Source organism: Eretmochelys imbricata, chromosome 6 (assembly GCF_965152235.1).
Source record: "Eretmochelys imbricata isolate rEreImb1 chromosome 6, rEreImb1.hap1, whole genome shotgun sequence".
Classification (NCBI taxonomy): Eukaryota; Metazoa; Chordata; order Testudines; family Cheloniidae; genus Eretmochelys; species Eretmochelys imbricata.
In genome coordinates, this window is record NC_135577.1 from 30,550,410 (window position 1) to 30,574,641 (window position 24,232).

General features: G+C 43.2%; 1 protein-coding gene across 2 annotated transcripts in view; it reads right to left on the reverse strand.

Annotated features, from left to right (window-relative positions):
* The window catches only part of NUCB2 (nucleobindin 2), a 48,408-nt gene that overhangs the window by 6,733 nt on the left and 17,443 nt on the right, over positions 1-24,232 (reverse strand). The window contains exons 5-12 of one of the 2 annotated variants that reach the window (XM_077818331.1): positions 16,797-16,900; positions 12,897-13,082; positions 12,050-12,140; positions 8,926-8,984; positions 7,432-7,524; positions 6,057-6,146; positions 5,331-5,501; positions 4,913-4,985 (exon numbers count right to left, since the gene is read on the reverse strand). In XM_077818331.1, the coding sequence (XP_077674457.1) occupies positions 4,913-4,985; positions 5,331-5,501; positions 6,057-6,146; positions 7,432-7,524; positions 8,926-8,984; positions 12,050-12,140; positions 12,897-13,082; positions 16,797-16,900 (867 nt within the window). Of the gene's footprint in view, positions 1-4,904; positions 4,986-5,330; positions 5,502-6,056; positions 6,147-7,431; positions 7,525-8,925; positions 8,985-12,049; positions 12,141-12,896; positions 13,083-16,796; positions 16,901-24,232 lie in introns of those variants that run through there. The other variant, XM_077818332.1, reaches the window with a different exon arrangement.

Below are 24,232 nucleotides of genomic sequence, written 5' to 3' on the forward strand. Positions count from 1 at the left end.
AGGACTGTTATCAAGAGGATGATGATCAATTGTTCTCCATGTCCACTGAAGGTAGGACAAGAAGTAGTCGGCTTAATCTGCAGCAAGGGATATTTAGGTTCCACATTTGAAATATATTCTTAACTATAAGGATTGTTAAGCACTGAAATAGGTTTCCAAGGGAGGTTGTGGAATCCCTGTCTTTGGAGGTTTTTAAGAACAGGTTAGACAAACACCTCTCACCGATGGTTTAGGTATACATGGTCCTGCATCCATGCAGGGGGATGGACTAGATGGTCCCTTCTGAGGTCCCTTCTAGCCTTACATTTTTATGGTTTTTAAATTAAAACAGTAAACATCTGTTACATCTTTATTTCCAATTCAATACATTTTTGTATTTATAATATCATCTGAGATACTTGTATGAAAGTCTTTATAGGCAGAGATGAGAAAAAGGCCATGCAAAACTGGGTAGAGCAATGCTTACATGTCATGACAATGGCGTGTAACAGGGATGGACTATATTCAAAGAAAGAGGCTGTAATTAAAAGCAATGACAATCTAAATAAACATTCCTTCAGACTATTAACGGTGAGGAGAGAAAGCAAGCATGCAAGATTGCAGAAAGGGAAAGAATCATAAGAATCTGCAGTTACAGATGAAAAAAAGATTTGTTAGGTCATTCAGCTCATGTCCCTACCAATGCAGGATTAAAGGGACCACATTTCAGTTTCTGTCTCAGAGTAGGGCAAAAACGAGGGTTTTAAACAGAGATATGAAGATGGGGTATAGTCAGTGATTTTAGCAGTATCAGAATTCCCCTACAAGACATGTTTTTCCTTTGTGGCCATAAAGCTGACTATTCCCCTAAGATTTTTTTTTTTTTAATTAAACAAATTGCTACAGCATGTGAGTTTAAAAGACAAATAATAGCCAAAATGTCATGTTCATTCGGCTTGTAAACAAATCTGTGCATTTGCACAGAGAGAGACAAAATACACCAACAATAGGGACTTGTGTGTGTGTGTGTGTTGAAAGTGACTCCCTGCTGTAGTACTCCATTTTCACAAGGAAGAATACTAAGGGTGCATCTACACAGGGATAAAAGACCTGCAGCACCGGCATGGCTGCAGCTATTGCGGGTCAACTGACTGGGGCTTATAGGGCTCGTGCTGTGCAGCTAAAAATTGCTGTGTAGATGTTCAGGCTTGGGCTTGCAGGGTCCCAGCGCTTGGGCCCCAGCCCAAGTCCGAACATCTACACCAGGGGTCGGCAACCTTTCGGAAGTGGTGTGCCGAGTCTTCATTTATTCACTTTAATTTAAGGTTTCGCGTGCCAGTAATACATTTTAACGTTTTTTAGAAGGTCTCTCTCTGTAAGTCTATATGTTATATAACTAAACTATTGTCGTATGTAAACAAGGTTTTCAAAATGTTTAAGAAGCTTAATTTAAAATTAAATTAAAATGCTGATCTTACACCGCCGGCCCGCTCAGCCCACTGCTGACCTTGGGTTCTGTTCACCTAGGCTGGCAGCAGGCTGAGCGGGGCCTGCGGCTGGGACCATGGCTAGCCAGGGGCCGACAGCCAGAACTCCAGATTGGCAGCGGGCTGAGCGGGGCTGGTGGCCAGGACCCCAGACCAGCAGTGGCCTGAGCGGCTCGGCCTAAGAGAATGATTCCTTATCCTCACACCAAAAAAGGAAAACTGTGTGCAAGGTGATTTTTTGGCCTCTTGGTAAAAGTCTAATGGGTCTTAAACCAAGGCCTAGCAAGCTGCCAGGCAGCAGATGGCGCTATGCTGCCACCCAGCGGCAGCTATAATCAGCTTGTGCTCCACTACCCATGACCTATTGTGGACACAGACCATGGGAAGTGCTATCTTATGGCTCCCAACCCTATATAAATAAGGGGCATTCCAAGAAGTATCCAGGCAACAGTGTGGATCTCCTATAGTTGCCACAACCATTCCTGCACCCTGTTCTGTGACCTTGGCTTGATTTAGACTTCGCCTCCTAACCCAGACCCTGAAACCTGATTCTGACTCTGATCCTTGGTATCGACCCTGGCCTGGAACTTGACTGTGAACTCTTCTGCAACTCTGACTCTTGTCTGACCACCATTGTCAGGATCCTGACACCCTTACTATCTCTTTCAAATGTCTGATTTGATAGCAAAAGTCTCCATGGCCTAGTTTATACAAATTGAATCAATTATTCATGTGTCGGAGCAACAGCATACACACAATCGCAAGGATGAGAGTATCCAAATTACATTATAAACACATTATGACATGTAGAATTTCCTCTTGGATTGCTAGCTATTTCCACACACATTTGTTTCCCTCTGAAACATTCTATTATGATGTTTGTTATCTTGATTTTTTGGAGATTACATTAATTTGCCCTTTCTGAAATGTGTCACGTTAACAAGGGTAAAGTGAACCTTCGATTCATAAACAGACATGTGTAGTCTTTTTTTTGAAAATGTAAACTCCTGATTGAACTTTACTCCCTAGCGTGTTCGCAATCTGAACTCATTATCTCCTCACCTTCCCTTGAATAATGGTCACTTATCATAGTTGGTTGGAAACTTTAGGGCTGTAATCAGTTCTTCTCTTTTCCTCTCTCGTTTCCTCTTGTTGGGAGCCAAGGATATGGCAGATAAAATGCACTGGCTACTTTGGTTTTCACCACATTTACTTGATGAACAAACTCTGGGGACACACACACTCCAGGAAGCATTTAAAATAATTGTAATTGATTTTTGAAGGAAATCTGTTATGTCAAAAATGTGAGAAACTTGGTATGAACAGTTTGTACTTATCCTAGTAATGGTGACAGCATCAGTAAGACCTAGGGGTATCACTTGTCTAATTGCCAGCGGCATCTTTAACTGGACCCTTCACTTTCACAAAAGTGCGGAGGTGGGGTTATACACTTTCTACAAGTTCGTGAGATTATGTAACCTGTTTAGCCCATATTTTGATCAGTTAAATTAACTCCAGTGAAGTCAGTGGAGTTATTCTGGATTTTCCCAGATGTTCAGAAACACCACCTTTTCTCTACCTCAACCCTACTTTTCATTTTTGTCCCTGCTCTTCTAGCTCCTCTACTACTACGTACAGTATTTCACAAGGGTTTATGGAGCAAATGTTCCTAACTGTATGGATAATCAGGATAAGTGACTGAACAGAACTATACAGAGAATATTGTGTGTGGAAACACAGTGATTGAAGACAAGAGGTCACCTATGTCAGTTTAACTTCTGTAGCCGGAAAAACAATGGAGCAAATAATTAAGCAAACAATTTACAAACATCTAGTAGATAATAAGCTGATAAGTAACAGTCAGCATGGATTTGTCAAGAACAAATTGTGTCAAACCAACCTGACAGCCTCTTGGATGGGGTAATAAGCCTTGTGGATAGGGGGGAAAGTGGTAGACATGGTATATCTTGACTTTAGTAAAGCTTTTGATACTATCTTGCAGGACCTTCTCATACACAAACTAGGGAAATGCAACCTAGATGGAGCTACTATAAAGGTAGGTACAAAACTGGTCGGAAAGCCATTCCCAGAGAATAGTTATCAGTGGTTAACAGTCATGCTGGAAGGACATAACAAGTGGGGTTCCGCAGGGATCAGTTCTGGGTTGGGTTCTGTTTGATATCTTCATCGATAATTTAGATAATGGCATAGAGAGTACACTTATAAAGTTTGCAAACGATACCAAGCTGGGAGGGCTTGCAAGTGCTTTGAAGAATCAGATGAAAATTCGAAATGGTCTGCAGTAAATAGAATGAAATTCAATAAGGAGAAATGCAAAGTACTCCATTTAGGAAGGAACAAATCAGTTGCACACATAAAATGGGAAATGACTGCCTAGGAAGGAGTACTGTGGAAAGGGATCTGGGGATCATAAGCTAAATATAAATTAACAGTGTAACCCTGTTGCAAAAAAAGTGATGATCATCTTGGATGTATTAGCAGGGGTGTTGTAAGCAAAATACGAGACGTAATACTTCCGCTCTACTCCGCGCTGATTAGGCCTCAATTGGAGTATTGTGTCCAGTTCTGGGTGCCACATTTCAGGAAAGATGTGGACAAACTGGAGAAAGTCCAGAGAAGAACAACAAAAATGCTTTAAAGGTCTAGAAAACATGACCTATGAGGAAAGATTGAAGAAAAAAAAATGGGTTCTTTTGTCTGGAAAAGAAGAGTGAGAGGGGACAGTTTTCAAGTACATAAAAGGTTGTTAGAAGGAGGAGGGGGAAAAATTGTTCTTCTTAACCTCTGAGGATAAGACAAGAAACAATGGGCTTAAATTGCAGGAAGGGAGGTTTAGGTTGGACATTAGGAAAATATTCCTAACTGTCAGAGTGGTTAAGCACTGGAATAAATTGTCTAGGAAGGTTGTGGAATCTCCATCATTGTCTAACCTGCTCTTAAAAAACCTCTAAACACCTGTCAGGAATGGTCTAGATAATATTTAGTCCTGCCATGAGTGCAGGGGACTGCACTAGATGACCTCTCAAGGTCCCTTCTAGTTCTCACTCTGAATGTTTTCACTCTGAAATGAGGAAAATCCTGTCTCTGACTATGTCATGCCTCAGAAACTCTGCAAAAGTGAACTCTGGCTTTTCCAGGGAGGTTATTAATAAGGAATGATAAGGATGAGGAAAAATGAAAATCTCATATTTATTTGGTTTAGTGATATTTTAATGATGTACTTCGACCTCAAGATTACTTCAGAAAACTTCAATACTTTCCTCTTGGGGTAAAGAAAGCTCAGCAATTTTCCCTAAAATGAATCACTGCAGACAAGTTATACTTACAATTTCACCAGAGAGAAAGGAGCTTTTAAACCACTTCTGAAATGGGATCTTAGATTTAAAAGTTTATGTCCATAATGTAATATAATATAATTTACATACGTGGCTGGAATTTCAGTTCCCCAGCTGGTCCTGATAGAGAACTTCCTTGCTGTAGCTTCCTCTGTTCCATAACCTGAGGGGTAGGATGGGGAAAATAAAACAAGAGGGGTCTGAGAACTCAGCAGCATCAGCTTCCTTTCACCTTGCATAATTCAATGCTCTTGACAGTGTGTGCACTCATTACATATGATCTTCACCAGTGGAAACATACAGAGTTCAGCTTCACTGTTAGCTGTAATATGGAGTTATAGGTTGTATCCTGCTGCAGGAAAAATGAGTTTAACATTCACCTGCACCCCTCATGGCTCATACACTACCTAAAGGGACAATGACTCCAGAAGTAGCACCACTTTGCCTTTCTAAAATTCAGCGAAAGGCTCAGCAAACGGGAGGAATCCTCCTATTACAATGACAGTACCTGCTGAAGTTCCTGTTTCTGAGCCTGAAGCTGGTCATGCTGTCTCTGTAGCTCTTCCTTCTGTCGTTGAAGATTTTCTGCCTTCTTCTGGAGTTCATCTTCCTGCTGCAAAATATGCGTTTCAAATTCCTTCAGCTCCTCTTCGGTGAAGACCTGCTGTTGATCCAATGTCTGCAAGAAAATGTAGAGAACTAAGAACCTTCCCACAGGAATAATAAAAATACAACTTGCAAAAGGAAATTAGTAATCTTCACAATGCTATGGCTACTAGCTGGATTCTAAAATTCACCAATACAGAAAATTTTGGTTTGATACTTCCAAAAATATATGGTACTGTGAAGGAATTCATCACTATTACTTATGAGGAGATGGTTTGAATCCTGCTCAAAATTTGGGATGAGGTGGAAAAAATTACTTCTCCTGCTTTTAATTGAACTCTCTGTCCTCCATTCAATAAAATCCATAGCCAAAATGTTTTTTCTGTTTCAAAGGCCTGCGCAAGCAACAGGCTTTCAGATAATCCATATGATGCCACAAGATGTATTCAATGTATGTTCTTAAACACCTAGATTACATTTTATTTAGCTAACGCCTCTAACCATGGTACGTAGGCACATACCAAGGATGAGGAAAAATGAAAAGTCAGAAACAAACATGCCACTTAGTTTCATGATTAGACTGATGGTAACAGTACAATCTGTTCCTCCTGGAACATGCTATTATTACCTCCCAGCTATCTGGCTCCAAAAATTCTTTTTTCTCTGTAGATTTCAGGAATTCGTGTAAAGTTACTAACCGGTCCTTGTTGATGTCAATCTAGTTAAAGCAAAAACAAAATGTAACACATCTTTTACCAATACAAGAGACTTTGAGGGGGTTGTACCTACATTTATAAAGCAACTTAATCATGTGATTGTTTTTTCATGTTAAACCAGATCTACTTTCATTTTCAAGTGCAAAACAAACTTTTTTCATGTATTCTTCTGGGGGTGGGCGGGAAAAGATCTTACACTTCAAAGATTTCTAAACTTCCTTGGGAATATTCTCCACAATCCTAGTACTGAATTATAAATTAATTACCAAGAGAACTGACACAAGCATGTACAATTTTCCTGAGAAAAGATTTCACAATTTATTTTAGTGGTGCTAATTTAGCAGGAACAAGTAGTGTCTACCAGGGAGGCCAATCCTCAGGCTGGCTAAAAACATGCCAACTGTCAATTGGTTTTGATTCTGCTTTCCTTTCCAAATGCTTGCTTTACTACGGTCTCTCTCACTGGAATGTCTCACTAAGACATTAATGCAGGATTCGATTGAACACAGTCTTATGTTTCTGAGCTGTCCCAACTGCAAGCCAGGATTTCTAATACATCTATAACCTCAATATCCAGGATTTAGTTCTCTTGGCCTTTCAACTCCAAAAGACGCTCACACTAAAAGCTGACTGAAAACTTGCTGCCAATAATTGTGATCCATCCTAACCTTCCATTTTAGAAGGAGGGAATTAAAGTAGCAGGAAACCAGCTAAACTGTCCCAGAATCCCTCCTTCAGGGCCTCCCTCTGACTAATAGAAGCACAACCTCAATGCACTCCTCAAGCTTTAGGGGGTATAGCTGGGTGTAGAAGTGCTGTTGCTGGAGGACACCAGCTCTATAGAATATCGTTCCTTCCCAACACCCCTGGGAAATATCTGCAAGGCACTGACAAAATTGCTCAACCTGGAGCTGTTCTGACAGATGTACAAGGCAGGCTAAGGGAACAACACAGAGGCCAGCCCTGGGCTACTCTATGCCCCAGGATTCACAGGTAATATCTGTGGATCCTGGGACATCTGTAGAGATCTCCATGCCTACTCCACAGCATGATTATTCAGGAACTCAGTAAGTGGGAACATAGACTTTACCAAGCAATTTTATCCAGCCAGCATCTTTTCTGAATGAGGACAAGATATTGCAGCATTGTATGCTTTGAATTAATTGTATATAGTAAAAGGGGCAAAATTTCCCTCTGCTGTACCTGGGCAACCTCGCTGACTTCAGTAGGATTGCACAGGTACAACAGAGCAGGATTTAGCCAACTCTGTTAACCTTCAGACCACACCTCATTCATAACATGCTCTCTCATTCTTAGCCTTTCTTCTTCCATTTCCACCATATCATCCTCTTCATTTTTGGGGTCATATACTTTCTCCAGCTGAAAATAAATGTAGTAAAAGTTAGCTGGAAGAAAGGACTGCTTATTCAGAATAGAGCACATTTGAGACAATGATGTAAAATGTTGCTTAAAAACAAAACTTCACCAATTTGAACCAGCCCTGATACTGATATGCTTTTGCATTACATTTAGCTGAGGCACTTCTGACTGAACAGTAAATCTGAAGGGAAATGATTGTTCTAGGTAAAGAAATAATTTATTTTAGCATAATTTTAAGCAGAAAGTGAGCTTTTCAATGGTATGAAGCCTGTTTGTTAATTCAAGTGGACTACCGTAATGTCCTCCACACAGGATTATATTTTAAATTCACATGGAAATCTGATTTCATGAAATGATCCTGTGATTGCCTTAGTGCAGGCGAGGAGCCCAACTGACTTCGATGGAATCCCATGTGGGCACAGAGGTGTGACCATATGAGGTCAATTGCAGGACCTGGGTGTAAATCTGGTGCTGAACCAGTGTCCATTTGTTAAGTGGCGTCTCTTTTTGTAAATATTGTTCTGTACTCCTTGATCTGCACTGGCTACCTATAGTTTCGGAGTCGATTTTTCAGGTTTTGGTTTTAACTTACAAAACCATAAGTATTTGGCAAACACCCATCTAAAAGACTGCCTCTTGCCCCACTGGTATAGAAGAGGTGGCTACTGGCAAGGTGTTCTCTGTAAGGGCTGTGCACTTTAGGATTCACTCTCTGCTTTGATCCATAATAGCCTGCATTTGTTAACCCTGAGGGTATGTTGTCAGGTCCATATCTTCTCACTGGCTCATGAGGAGTGGGAAGATTTGTGAGACTGGGTAGTAGCGGGGGGGGGGGGGGGGGGGTGTGTGTGTGTGTGTGTGTGTGTGTGTGTGTGTGTGTGTGTGTGTGTGTGTGTGTGTGTGTGTGATGCTGAGACAAAACATGCTGGAAAACCAAGAGTATATTTATTCTACCTGTGCTCAGCAAGATGGCTCTCATCACAGTCGTGTCTATCACCAATGTATGTATCCTCACAACACCCTGTGAGGTAGACAAATACCAATACCCCCATTTTCATAGACGAGGGACTAACTGATTTCAATGGACATTTGGTACCTAAATACCTTTGAGGACCTGGGCCTAAGTGACTTTATCCCAGGTCACACAAGTGAGTCCGTGGCAGACCAAGACATTGAACCCATGATGCCTGAATCCCAGCTCTCTGCCTTAATCACTAAACTACTGTTTCTCTCCCTCACTGGTGTGTTGAATAATTTTAGAGTGTCAAGGTCACTCAGACTTGGGGATGAATGTTCTTGTTCATAGTCTAAATCAAAATAAAATAAATAACTGTCCCTTTAGAAAGAGAGGGGAAGCAGCAACGTATTGAATGCTCTGAAGTGGTTGGGGTTTTTTTTTACCTCTTTAGTAAACAGGGCCTCTAATTCTTGCTCATCCAAGAAGCCATCATTATTGACATCTAGAAAAGTATAAGTTGAAAATATAAATTCAGTAAATACAGAAAATAATAAATACAGTACTTCACAATGGGTCAGATAAGCAGATGTCAGCAGAGAGTCTAGAGTGGATTAACCTCTGTACCTAATAAGATGCTGAGTACAGAGTATGACATGAAGATTACTCCACTTAACAGTAAACCAGGCTGTGGTTGGTCTGCACTGGATTTCTGGCGACTTGGATATTTACTTATAATTAGATAAGGCTGCAAGGATTCCTCTAACTCTCAAATAAGAAAAGCTAAAAAGACATCTAAAGCTAAAAGAAACTGCTAACCAAACAGGTCATAATGGGGCTACCTTAGGCCCTCTGTCTTTTGGGGGGGATTTATTATTTTCATTTTGGGGGGCTTATTTTTAGCAATTTTTGAGTTTTATGTAGAAGTCCAAAAATGGGGTTTTTTCCCCAGGGCTTTCTTCTATATACTGTAATCTCTTTGTAATGTTCCCTAGTGTGCTTTAATGTAGTACTGTTTCAAACAGCACTATGCTAAAGTGCACTCGGGAACCTTTGGTGTGCACTGTCAGGATCTATACAGATTCCTATAGTCTGCATTACTGCTCTATGTAGACAAACCCTTAGCTACAAGTAACCATTTCTGGTGTTTTTCCCGTGTCTATCGAATAAACACTAATTTCATTTTTGGGGCAGGAGGTGTGTGTGTTTTTTATTGGTTAAAACCTAAAATAAGAATACCCAGGCCACTCACACAGTAAGATATTGCTCAACATGAGAAAAGGTAGCTATATTTGGCCAAGATTTGTAAATATATCCCGGACCAACAGGAACCTGTGGAAAAGTTTGGCTAAACGTATGGAAGTTTCTCCAAGCAAATTTCAGAATTGTGCTGACTGCTATATAAATACTCCACTCGTACTCCAGTTTAGCATGAGTTTGGCAAGACATGCTGGTAACTGTGGATCAGTAACTCATGCTACGTGACCATCCATTCTTAATCTGAATATTATGTGATACTTTAATGGTTGAGAGACTGTCCCATCTAATTCAAATAAGTGTTTATATATTATAAGTTAGCTGCATCAGAGAACTTATATGTTAATTTTCAATGGCAAGAGCTGGCTATTTCTGTTCTGGTGAAACAGACACAAAAGAAGAAGCTATATGGCTCTACTTAGATTCCTAGGAGAAAAGTAATAAAATCTAATATTTTTTTGAATGTGAAGTAGAGTGGCTAAATTGCACAGGACTTTAATATACTCATAAACCAAGATTAAACAAGGTCAAATAGACAGTTCAAAAATTATTTGCTTCAGTTGGAGCTGGCATTCGTTTCAGCTTATGCATTTTTTCCCTTTGGGTGAGTCAAAACCAAAACCATACCTAGTTTCCTCCACTTGTTGTTCAGCCCTTCATCAAACCACCAGCACAATACCAGGCACATCCAGCTGCACCAAGTAAGGGCCTGCCTACACAGTGGGGTAACGTGCTTTACAAAAAAGTGTTATTTCCAAAGCACACTAAAATGTTGTACACTCACTGAAAGATTTGAAACACTACAACATTAAAGCATAACAAAGAACCTTTAGCATACACCAGCAGGGTCTACACAGACCAATTAATGCGCTTTAGAAATCACCCGTCATAGAGCACATTATCCCACTGTGCAGATGAGGCCTAAGTGCCTTTGCATACAGCTCAGCAGTGAAATTGTTAAGTAATGAGATTTAAGGACGTGAACATGCTTTTAAGATAAATGGGCAAAGTTTACACCTCTCTGCTATTGTTTCAAGTTCTGGCTGCAGAAATGAGAAATAGTAAAGGCAGCTTTATTTATTTTTTAGAGGTCTCTGAAGGAGCCCAATTCTTTCCGTTTTTCCAGAGGCAGTAGAACAGGGATGGGCAAACTATGGCCTGGGGGCTGCATCCAGCCCTTCAGATGTTTTAATCCAACCCTCAAGCTCCTGCTGGGGCGTGGGGTCTGGGGCTTGCGCCGCTCTGGTGCTCCAGCCAGGGAGTGGGGTTGGGGGCTTGCCCCGCTCCACACATGCCATGGCTCTGCATGGCTCCCAGAAACAGCCGCATGTCCCCCCTCTGGCTCCTACACGCAGAGGCAGCCAAGGGACTCCACACACTGCCCCTGCCACAAACGCCACCCTCACAGCTCCTATTGGCTGGGAACCAGGGTCAATGGGAGCTGCAGGGGCAGCGCCTGCAGATGGGGCAGGGAGCAGAGCCACCTGGCTGCGTCTCCCCCTGGGAGCCAGAGGCAGGACATGCCTCTGCTTCCGGGAGCTCCTTGAGGTAAGAGCCATCCGGAGCTTGCACCCCTGACCCCTTTCTGCACCCCAACCCCCTGCCCCAGCCCTGATCCCCCTCCCACCCTCCGAACCCCTCAGTCCCAGCCGGGAGCACCCTCCTGCACCTCCAACCCCTCATCCCCAGGCCCACCCCAGAGCCCGCACCCCCAGCCAGAGTCCTTACCCCCCGCACCCCAATCCCCAATTTCATGAGCATTCATGGCCCGCAATACAATATCCGTACCCAGATGTGGCCCTCGCGCCAAAAAGTTTACCCACCCCTGCAGTAGAATGGCTGACACTCCATATACTGAGCTACAGTGAGATGGTGAAACTGCAAGTTCATTCATACAGTCCTTCTGTGGCTCATCCTGATGGCATAGTTTGTGAGCAAAATGACAACTAAGGACATTCCCCTTAAAAAAATTACCTGGCAACTAAAGAACCAGCTAGGTCTTTTAAACCTACTGCCACATACAATTATTGCACTCCTCTTGGAGATACATGAGCTTTCTCTGAAAATATAACTTTCAGTTTTTACATTGCTCCACTTGAGTGTAGCAATACAATAATGCATATACCCAATGTGGTGTTAAGTGCTCTTGCATGAACAGTTTGAACTTGACAAAACTGCTGATTTACTCCTTTCTGTCCTCCTGGACTCATCCAAATAGCTTGTGTGACCAACAGAAGATAACACCTTCCAAAATAAATAAATAATGCAAGAATAATTTGACTTGTACCTTTTAAACTAAATCTAATCTCTTACCATGTAACTTGAAAAATGTTTTAGGATTGAAGTCATTAGGATCCAGCCCATCCGACTCCTCCCACACCTCTTTCAGTTGGTCTTTGCTTCCCTGTAGATTAGTTACAAATAGAAATCACTCAAAGTAATGACATGTAATTTTATTGCACTAAACTGGAGTTAAAGTTTCTCAAAAAGGCTTTTCAAAGACCTTTATAATGGCCCTGTTTTACAGGCCTGATCCAAAGCCCACAGAAATCAATGGCAGTCTTCTTCCATTGACCTCAATGGGTTCTGAGTCAGGCTCTACGTTGTCACAAGGCAGAGGGGTTGAGGGTGCCATGAAGCAGCATACTCAGACTCTGGGGAAACAGAACCTCTGGAATCGCTTTGCACAGCTCCTCATTTAGGAACTGTGTCTAAAGTGAATTTGTCTACTCTTCCTGCCCAGAGGGAAGGTAGTTGTAATGTTGGATTTGCAGTGTAAGCATGGGTGGGGCAGAATAATCCTGAATAATCTCTGGCGTCTTTATAAGCAAGCATTTTGCCAGTATATCACATAACTGTATACCAAACACAGCAAAGATAACAGGCATCTAGGGTAGGGTTTTCTAAAGCGCTCAGCACGGGTTTCTCTTTCTTTCCATTGAACTCAGTGGTAAGACTCTCACTGATTTCAATGAGAGCAGAGTTTGAGACTTTTGAAAATCCCATCCACAGAGTATTAGTCTTTTATTCCCCATTTAAATGCTGATCATATGTGAATGAACAAGGTGTTATCTGGGCCTGTTTTGTTATAAGCCATTGCTCTTCGGTATGCAAAGCTTTCTCTAGCAGGATAAGAAATGTGTAAACACCGTATCCTTACAGGATGATTCACTTTGGGGTGATCTCCATGCTTTTTCTTCATCTCCTCATATTTGGATTCCTCTTCCCGTCTCTTCTCTTCATTCAGTGTTTTTAAATATTCTCTCCTTTCATGTTCCTTCAACATCTCGTATTTCTTAAATTCATCATGGCGTGTCTTGTCATAGTTTTCCAGGTCACTTGTAGCCTACAAGTAAGAAATGTTTATGCTGAAAAGACTGTATTGCTTCAAAGTGTGAATGACGAGCCATATTGCCACTGATTTGCCAAACACAAGGTAAAACTAGTTGGGGATCATCTTTCAACAGAGTGTAGTGTAATATCCGTCTCTTCCCCACTCTACCTGTTCAGCAAAACCAATCAGTTTCACAGGATTTAATGTTCTTGGAATCAACTGATTTGCATTCCTTGCCCATGCACTGGTGTAAGAGGAGGCAATAAGGCACCCTTTTCTCCTGTGTAGGCTACCCACATTGTACAAAGGGCCATTACTCTCCATCCTACACAGATGGGCAGGGACTGTAGAATGGACACAGTTTTGACTCCATTCTCCCCACACATGTTCCAGCCAGTGCAGCTGAACTGGGACAATGAGGGAAATAAGAGGCACCAGGTACAAGGGTAGCATAGGGCACCTCCTCCCAGGACCTAAGAGGTAGCAGGTACCAAACATCAGAGGATTTAACACCTGGGAGGGAGAGAAGTTATTTTAAGCTAAACGCTAATGTTGGCACAAGAACAAATCGATATAAACTGGCCCTCAGCAAGTATAGGCTTGAAATTAGCCAAAAGTCTCTAACATCAGAGGATTGTAGTGCTGGAACAGCCTTCCAAGAGGAGTAGAGAGGGGCCAAAAATCTACCGTATATACTCGATCATAAATCAGTTTGTTTATAAGCCGACCCCCCCAAGATGGATAAGTAAAAATGGCTTATGACCCATTCATAAGCCAACCTTATAATTCAGGGGTTGGCAAACTTTGGCTCCCGGGCCATTAGGATAAGCCGCTGGCAGGCCGAGATGGTTTGTTTACCTCGAGCGTCCGCAGGCACGGAGGTAAACCTAAGTAAACAAAGTGTCCCGGTGAGCCAGCTGCTTACCCTGATGGGCAGGGACAGCAACTGGTGGGGAAATTTTTTGGAGGGGGGAGAAGCTGGGGGCCAGGGAGTAACCCCTGTGACCACCCCCCCTCGCGCAGGACCCCCACACCCTCCCCATCCCATCCCTTCCCACCTTACATGGGAGGATGTCTCTGGCCTGGCCTGCTCCAGCAGACTGGGCAGCGTGGTCGCAGCCTGCTCCAGCAGGCTAGACCGGGCGGCACGGCCGCAGCATGTTCCAGCGAGCTGGGCCAGGTGGCATGGGTGCAGCGTGCTCCGGCAGGCTGGGCGGCGCGGCCACAATCTGCTCTGGTGGGCAGGGCGGAGCAGCGCAGCTGCAGCCTGCCAGCCCCGGAACTGCAGCTGCTTCGGAGGGTGGGGGGAAGAGCAGCGTAGCTAGAAGCGGATAGACTCTGGCCCCGCCTCTTCCCATCTGGCTCTGCTGCCTCTCCTTGCTCCCTCTGTTGGGGGGAGGGGCTGTGTCCCACCTCTCCCCTTCTCTATACCTGTTCATAAGCCAACCCCCTCCTCTGATGCTTCCCTTTACTAAAAAAATTCAGCTTATGAATGAGTATATACGGTAACTTGTTTCTAGACTGAGCTTGATACATTTATGGAGATGATATGGTGAGACTACCTACAATGGCATATGGCCTATCCACAACTGCCATTAGCAAATAACTCCAATGGCCAGAGATGGGGCACTAGATGGGGAGGGCTCTGAGCTACTACAGAGAATTCTTTCCAGGTGTCTAGCTGGTGGGTCTTGCCCACATGCTCAGGGTCTAACTGACTGCTGTATTTGGGGTTGGGAAAGAATCTCCCCACCGGTCAGACTGGCAGAGACATTGGAGGCCTTGGACCCTCTTCTATAGCATGGGGGACAGTTCATTTGCTGGTATGAATTATAGTAAATGGTGGATTCTCTGTAGCCTGAAGTCTTTAAGTCAAGATTTTAGAATTTCAGTAACTCAGCCAGAGGTTATGGGCCTATTGCAGGAGTGGGTGGGTTGGGTTCTATGGCCTGTGATGTGCAGGAGGTGAGATGAGATGGTGGTGGTGGTCCCTTCTGGCCTTAAAGTCTATAAGACACTCCGGTGTCCCTTACTCAAGGTTCATGGCAACTCTACAAATCAAGCCCTTAACCTGTAATGACAGATTACTTTAAATACTGTGAGTGAAAATGGATAATATTGGAAGGTCTGTGTTAAGGCTCATCTATATGGAGAATTATTCCCAAACAGCTATTTCCTGATTAACTGCATGTGTGGACATTTATTCTGGAATAAGAGTGCTTTATTATGAATCAGCTTAATCCATTTAAAATAGTAAATGCTAGTGTTATCTCTCCCGGTGTTTGTTCCAGGATACAAATGTCTATGGTTTACTAGAGAGTTTAGTGAACAAACATGGAGTCACATGTCAGGGATGGTCTAGGTAATGCTTAGTCTTACCATGAGTGCAGGGAACTGCACTAGATGACCTCAAGGTCCCTTCCAGTCCTAAAATTCTATGTTTGTGGACTGTCCAGATTAGCATTTACAATCATGTTAATTAATCTGAATTAACTGATTGTCAATTAACTTGAGTTGAAACAGGACCACATGCTAGTCCTTATGGAGGTTAGTTAATGCAGACTTGCTTAAGCTTGGAAGCAGTTTGCAGCTGGTTAGTTTTCAGTTTTTAATGTTAATGTATTTAATAGTATTAAAGGAAGTTCAGCAGTCTCATGTTGTCCCCTAACGGATGTTCAGATTCACCTGATACTGCCTTTCCAATTATTTAGAATTCATCTCCAAAATGCCACACATTTTAAAAAACAAATTATAGAGGAGATGGCCCCTAAGGTATCCCTTAAATTGTGTCATTCCAGCTGGTAAATGAAAGCAGACAAAGGTGGAATGGCTTAAGAACAGAAAGAACTGCTAGTTAAGGACTTCCCTCTCCCTACCAGTCAGAATTTTTCTGAAATGATGCTCCTAACTGGTAAGATTTTTGGAAAGTTTCTTAAGAGTAAATTAGGAGGGAGCATTTTAACTCACCAAATTCTCTGTGCAAGAAACACTCAACCAGCTTCTAATGTCAGATGTACAGTGCTACGTGCTGCATACCTGAGGTTAAAATCTTTCTTTCCATGAGAGGCATAATTTTCCCACTATTGAAAAAAGCCATGCTGCACTCTCAGCCAAACTGCATCTCACTGATATGTCAGCTGAGTGAGAACCATGCCTGTGACTGATATTCACTTACTGTACATTGGGCCTGGTAGAGATTAAGTGCCCATAAGCAACGTTTAGTATGGATATCTGAAGTTCAGTTGTGTTGTGGTATTGCAGCTTGCCATACACCAGAAATGTACGGTCCAGAAATCTATATGGCCATTTTGAGAGGGGCAATTGTTACCTTATATTACAGTCATTATGTGACAAGCTTAAAGTAATTTAGGTATAAAAATATACTTTAAAAATATTCTACGGCATAATACACATCTATCAAAACTGAGCTGAATTTACATGCCCTTGACAAGTCATGTTTTGTTCCCAAAGCTCCTCACGCTGGCACAAGAATGAGAATGCTGTAAGGTGCTACCTGAAAAATTAACAGGTTCTGTGGCGAACACATATCAATTGCATAGAAGCTTTCCAATACACAATGGAGCCAACTGAGTTCCTCTAAGATTAAGATCTATGTGGTATTTACAGAAGATTGGTATAGATAAAGTAAAAGGATTTGCTTTCACTGCAGAGAAATAAATAATCATAGCAAGTGAACATCTACAATATTTTATATCTAAAACTCACTGCTTTGATCAACATATCTAAATCTTTAGATTCAAATGTCTCAGGATTCTGGTGGTTGAGGTGTTCAAACTGTTTAAGGAGAGCTTGATGGTCTACGCCAGTGTCTGAAAGAACAAGGTAAAAATGTTTTTAAAACAAACATAAAACATATCAAATAAGTTTGAAGGAGAGAGTTCTGGAAGCTAAAAGCTTTCAAACACAAGCCTGTGATATACAAATATTTGAGGCTCCTTAGGGACTGGATAGGTATTTGCAATTTGATGAAAGAATAGCAACATTTCTAGACTAGCATTGCTTAAGGAAGACTGGTGAGCTTCACTGAGCTTCTAGCTATTTGAATAGGCACCCCTCCTACCAAGGTGGAATATTACATTTTTACACTGTAATTTTAACATGCAGAAATGAAAGCAGATCTCACAAGTATTTCAAGCTTCACAATCCAGAATAAACACTGCACTACTTTTCATTCATGCAAATGACCATATAAATAAAGCAGCTGCTTCTGTAGCTGTGATGGGGTCAACTGAAGTGCCAAATTGCTGACCAGCATCATCCAGCTGAACTAGGTTCTTAGGGCTGACTCCTTGCCTTACACCTTGCAAAATCACCTTTATCTGGCCAAAGCGGATGTGAAACAATTCCAAATCAGAATGGCAGCAGTTTAGATTCCTTTTGTACTGACTACAAGGTGCAAGGCAGTCAGAAGTCAGGCCCTGTGTCCAAATGAGGCGCTGCAAACATTTCCCCCTCCCTTCTGTAGGGGCTGCTTCCAACAATATAAAACATGCAAGCTACCAGAGTTTTCCATATGCTACAGTGACTTTGGTCGATACAGTCATATAACACTCTAGACCAATATTACACTGAACAGCATCTATTCTATTAAGTTAGGCATGACAGTAATATCCAGTGATTCTTGAAGTCTATCAATTTTTTATTGGGCAGCTTGTCAAGATGGCTGAACAAAAAAAAAAAAAAAAAAAGAGGAAATGTTTGATCTGTATAGGAGACTGTAGGACAGTCTCCTTCAACTTGTTACCCTTTAGTAAGCTAAAGATATTCTTGTCACATCTGTGCTCTATTTTTATCATCACATACCAGCAAACAGTGGCCAGTGCATATTTCAACCACCATTCCTCCACTGTGAGATCACTTGTGCCTAAATACTTTCTCTGATGAATCACTGTTTTATAAAGCATTTTTTTAAAAGTGCAGTATTAGATTTTAACTTGCCACATTACTGCTAAACAAGACAAAAGGTTCTTATTTGATTGTTTGTTTGAAAATGGAACACTGTAAAATACATCCAGCGGGGTACATGCAGGGATGAAAGTAAGTCGAGCGACTTACTGGTATGCTGGGGCCAGCTCTGGCCCCCCAGAAGGGGCGGGGCTGAGGGGGTCAGAGCCAGAGCCAGCCCCAGCCCACCCTGTAAGTGTCCCCCCTCCTCCTGCCCCGCCCCACCGGGGTAGCAGCAGCAGCCCAGGGCTCTGGGGAGCCCTGGACCCTTTAAATAGCACCCTGCTTCTACTGCCCCGGTCCTTTAATGAGCTGCCGGAGCCCAGCAGCTGCTACCCCAGGGCTCCAGCAGCAGGGCTCTGGAGGCAATTTAAAGGGCCTGGGGCTCCAGCCACTGCTGGGAGCCCCAGGCCCTTTAAGCTGCCCCCTGGGGAAGCCGGGTTGCCCCAGTACAGTGTACCAGCTCTTGCCAGTACGCCATACCAGGGTGTACCGGCTTACTTTCACCTCTGGGGACATGTAAATACCTTATTACTGTAGTATAAGCACCTCAAAATCTTTATTGTATTTATCCTGTGAGGTAGAGAAGTACTATCATTCACATTTTACGGATGGGCAACTGAGGTATACAGGATACTTGCTCGAGGTATACAGATACCATATATGTAATGGTGATAGCATTGTGATAAACTGCAGGCCATATGATACATAAAGTTTAGCACATGGATTCTGTAGGGTATAGGAATTTAAATAGTGTGAGTCTTTAAGAGGCCCGGACTTTCTTTCACGTTACAGAAACCACTAGAACTTTGCCAAAGATGTATATATGTAATTAGGTCTTGCATTTTGTATGTAATAAGTAAACATGATTATGTGGACTCCAGTGTGCCTGTGTGGCACATATTCATATTACATATGTAATGTATATAGCAAAAAAGCCATAATGGCCTTTGACTGCTTCAGCTGCTTGCTAATTCATCTCTTCCAGGACCACTGCTAACCATCAAATGTCCGAGCAGTTTCAAACAAACACTTTCTTTTTCAGGCATGCAGTTAGAGAAATATGCCCTAATTTACACACACACACCTGTTGAACTCTCCCCATGCTAATCTGAAAATATTCTATCCTGCATGAGTGTTTTAAGGCTCAATATTTCAAGACCTTGTAGGGCTACGCATGGGAGTAACATGCCCATCCCAAACTCATGCTGATAAGACTTTTATTAATCATGGATTTTCTTTGACTTTCTCTCTGGCAGTGCAAAGCAGCCAGAAAGCTGCCCTGATAGGGCATCTCAGGGAATCACCAGGTGGCGTAAAGTCAGCATAATCAATAGCAGAGGAGGAGTAGGGAATAGCTAAAGGGCAATATGCTCTACCACTCCCTAGCAGGCACAAAGGCCCAGATCCACAAAGGGATTTTGACATTGTGAGGCTCAGCATTGCCATGCTTAACTTTTAGGTGCTCATAAAGTCACAGACAATACTGTAATCCAGAAAGCCTGAGTCAAGCACGTAGGCTCCCTATACGGTGAATGGTGAGAGATAGGCATCTAAGAATATGATCCAAAAAAAGCCAGCAAGCTAGGAAGCTCCCCACCTAAACAAGCCAGTTGGAAATACCTTAGAGAAGGGGGGTGTACTAAGCCACTCCACTCTTGAAGAGAGGCACCTAAGTCGAGGCTACAGGGAGAAACCTAGTTCTCCCTGCAATCCACAGCTGCAACCCCCTCTTCTGGAGTCAGGCAGCTGAAGCACCTGCCCCACTCCACATAAAACTGACAGAAGAGGAGGAAGAGGTAATGACAGTATAACTTTTAGCCCAGTGGTTAGAGCCCTCACCTTGGATGTGAGAGACCCAGCTTCAGTTTCCCCCTTCATGGAGCAGTGAACCGAGGATTTGAAAAGGGGTCTTCCACACCTCTGAGGGCTCTAACCACTGAGCTTTAGGATATTCTGATGTGGGCTTATTCAGTCTCCTGTTGAAGCTGTTCCACTGTGCATAAATACTTAGTTGCTGGGCTAGAGAGAGAGAAAATGACTTTATAGCTTGGTGATTAGGATGCCCATTTGGAAGGTGGGAGATCCAGAGTGCGGTACCCCTGCTCCAATCACTGTGCCTGAGGTGGGAACCAAACCTGTCTCCCACATGAGACACTGGGCTAGAAGTTTTAACCTGGACAGTGTTAGCACCATCACAACTACAACTGCAACCCAATCTGGCAGGTGACCTCTGGGCACACCTTCCCAATCTAGCCCTGCAGAAAGATAAGTGGATGAATGCTTATCTTCCCCTAGTTCATGTATTGCAATGAGGCTTGGGTGGGAGATAGGTACCTGGGTGCCTTGAGTGAGGCAGCAGTGTGCATGTCCGGAGGCAGAAATTAGGTGCCTCAGAAAACTTAAGCGTTGAGTGAGTTTAGGCACCTACAGCGTTTGGTGGCAGCTAACGGGGAGTTTTGTGGATCGTAATGGTGCCTAAAACTGGGATTTAGGCACTTAAGTCTGGGGGTTAAGGACTAGATTCACAAAGGAATTTATGCTCCTAGAAAAATCACTGGGATTCATAAAGCCTGAGTTCAAGAACTAGGCTCCCTATACAATGAACAAAGAGAGAAGCTCCCCAGAATAGAATTCACAAAAGCCAGTCACGAGGTGGCACCTCACCTAAACTAGCCCATGGGAGATGCCAAGCCAAAGGATGTTTGCTAAGCCCCACCCCTCGCTTGGAGACAGGCATCTCAGCCTGGGCTCCAGGGCAGTGCCTCCTTTTGCTTGAGATTCTCTGCTGCAACTCCTCTCGTAGAGCTAGTGTCCATTCCCACTTACATTACTCTAACTTGCGTTGCTCAGGGTTGTGAAAGACACCTGCCTGAGTGACGTCAGTTACATCGACTTAAGAGCTGTCCACACCGGTGCTGTGTTGGCAGGAGACACTCTCCCACCAACATAGCTTCTGACTCTCATGGAGGTGGACTAATCATGCCGACAGGAAGAGCGCTATCCTGTCAGCATAGCGCATCTTCACCAGACATGCTACAGCGGTGCAGCTGCACCAATGGAGCGCGGTAGTATAAACTTGCCCTCAGTGTTAGGTGCCTATGATGATTTGTGCAGAAGGCTGTGGGAGGAGGGACCTTAGGTATCTGGATGCTTGGCATGGTGCTGCCTGGCTGAACACTTGCAGCTCTTATTGACTTTAGTGGAATTTGTGTGTGTTCAGCACTTCTAAAAATCAGGTCGTTAAAGTTAGGCACACTGGTCAAATTTTTCAAACCTGGATACCTAAAGTTAGAGATCTAAATAAAAGAAATGCTGCATGCCTGTAGCTCCCACTGAAGTCAGTAGCATCCAAATTTGAAAAATCTGACCACTGTGCATATAACATTTTTACATCCATATAATGAGGCTTTAGTTTGAGTGAGTACAAGCTACTAAATACAATAATACTGAGGCAGGGAGGGTTCATGGGGCATTGCAAAGAAATTTTCAGCTACATAAAGTTACCATCCACTGTACCATCCGCATTAGTTGTCCTGAATTAGATCATTGTGAGCTTCATCACAACTTCAGTGGAAAATCTGCCTGCATTAGAGTTCAAGATGAACTGTGGGTCTTGTGTACATATATGAAGCAACCCATTTATTCCTCTGGAGAGGCTATGTGGTGGGTTCTGCTCTCTGGACTGTAACTTTTATTTAAAAAGAAAAGCACAAAAGACAGAAAAATGATCTAAAGCCCTAGGCCAATTTTATTATTATTTACTAATTGTAGGACATAGCACCCAGAGGTCCCAATCAGGGATCAAGGCCTCACTGGAATAGCTGGGGCGGATTAGGGTTTTGTAGGTCCCCTAGGCTGGAGCAAGTGTGGGCCCCTCCCCACCCTTTCTGCCTGCAGTCTCCCTAGCAGGAGCGCTTGGGGGAATGAGGGGAGTGGGGTTGGGGCACGGCGGGTACCCTGCTCCGCCCAGCTGGTGCTGCAGTGGGGATTGGAGTCTGGGCACAGGGGCTCCCCAGCAAGGGTGCTGGGTGGGCAGAGCGAGTCGGGGGCACACATTTTCCTGGGGCCCCCCCACATTGGCCATGGCCTCTGGCCATGGGCCCTGTTGGCTAATCCACCACTGGGAATAAGCACTACACTAAAAAGCAGTAAAAATACAGTCCTTCCCTAAAGATCTTGTTTTTTCTCCTGGCATTACCAAGCCCTGACTCCCTCAATCCACCCTCTATCCCCACACTAAGCTCATTGGCAGTGTTTCAGTGCTACAGTGGGGTGGCAGAATGGCAAGAATACAAGTTTAGGTTATGATTCTTTGCCCACTGAAGTCAATGGGAGTCTTTCCATTGACTTGATAAGGAATTGGATCAGGCCGCTACTACACTGATAAATCTGAACAGAAAATTACACATCCACTTTTTACAAAAAATTAAGTGGAACATTTTGGAAGATATTCCTAGCATCACCATCAGAAACTCCATGCTTGTGAATACAATTATTTTCAGAAAGAAACCTCCAGTAAAAGGTTTGCATCAAGTCTCTCTGGTAATTTCTTTTAAAATGTATATTTTGCATGTTAGAATTAAATCGTGCATGGTTGGGCAAGGAGAGGAGGTAGTATCCCCTGCCAAGCAAACTAACAGTAACTGTAGGCTGGCAACTTGTATAGTTGGTTTCTAAATATAAAGGCCTACTAAGTAGATTGCAGTGTAGCATTAGCAATGCTATTATTATGGATGCGAAGACACTTTCATTCCAAGTCTCTGTTTCTGATGCTTAGAACTGCAATAAAAAAAAATTATCCTTTAAGCTGAGTTTCTCATGTTTGTTATAAGCCTAAAATTAATTTCTGGTGAGGAGAAGGTTGAAAGAAAGACAGCCACTTTTGAGCTATTCGACCAGTTAAAAAAAAACCGGTTCTAAAACCTAAAAAAAAATTTAGGTTGCGCTAAATCCACAAAGACATAGGAGTCCAATGCCTAATTTTTAGGCACCCTGGCACCCAATGGAATTCTCACCCCCAAGTCAGATACCCAGGCTCCCTGGACAATGCATGGGGAGAGTTAGTTTCCTAAAGATGTGATTCATATAAGCCAGCATGCTGAGCAGGGAGCTGCCTAAACTAGCTAGCAGGAAATGCCAAGGAGAAGGATAAGACATCAGCTCCACCTCTCAAAGGTAGAGCTGGCACCTAATTCTGGACAGGAGAGAGGCACCTATCTGTGTTTGGGATTCACAGCCACACACCTGCTCCCGGAGTTAAGCCCCTAAACCAGGTCAGGTCAGTACTTTCTCTCTCTCTCTCGAGGGCAGGTGGCTGTTATAAGCAACAGCCAAATGATTAACTGGAGTAGGGAGTGCAACATGGGTTTCCTGCATCCCAGGAAATGTTTAAGCCACCAGGCTACAAAGTCTATATCTTTCTCTTTTCCTCTCTGTCCCAGTGAATATTTAATTGTTCATACAGAGTGGAAGAGCTCCAATGGGAAAGACAGAGAGCCCTAATCCAGAATACCAAATAGCCTTGCAGGAGGAGGGAAGACCCAAATTCAAGTCCCTACTCCAAATTAGGCATAGTCGGGAGTTGAAAACAGGTCTCCCACAGCCCCTGTGAGTGCCCTAATTCCACACACAAATTCCTGATCTGGTCACCCACGCTGTCTTTTGTGCAGGTTAGGCATACTCTGAGCCTGCCTTATTGGATCAGGCCCAGCAGGAGAGAGAGGCAGTGGAACACCCTAGTTTGAGAATCCTAGCAGGGCTTAGGCATGCGATAGGGAGCCAAGCAGCAGCAGCAGTTTAGTTCATGCCCACCGGTGGAAACATTGGCCCCATGGGAATTTAGGTGCCTACAGGGTGAGTTGGAAGCTGAGCAGCTTTCGAAGGATCTCAGTGGTGCTTAAAATGTTGAGCTTAGGCACCTAAGTGACTAGCCCATGTTCTTTTGTGCTTTGGGAAAATCTCTAAACAGTTTAATTGGTTAAATTCAACACAGCTGTATTGCTAGAACACAGTGAGGGATGTGGAAAGTGACACATTGGGGGGAAACCGTTGTCTGAGAAATAGTTATATAAGCATCTAAAAGTCCCATTGTCAGCATCACTTTTTCTTACTTGTAAGACACAGATTGCTCCCCTTCTTCTCCCTGATTTCCTATAAGGACACGGTCTTCCTCATATTTTCCATTTCAGGAGTAT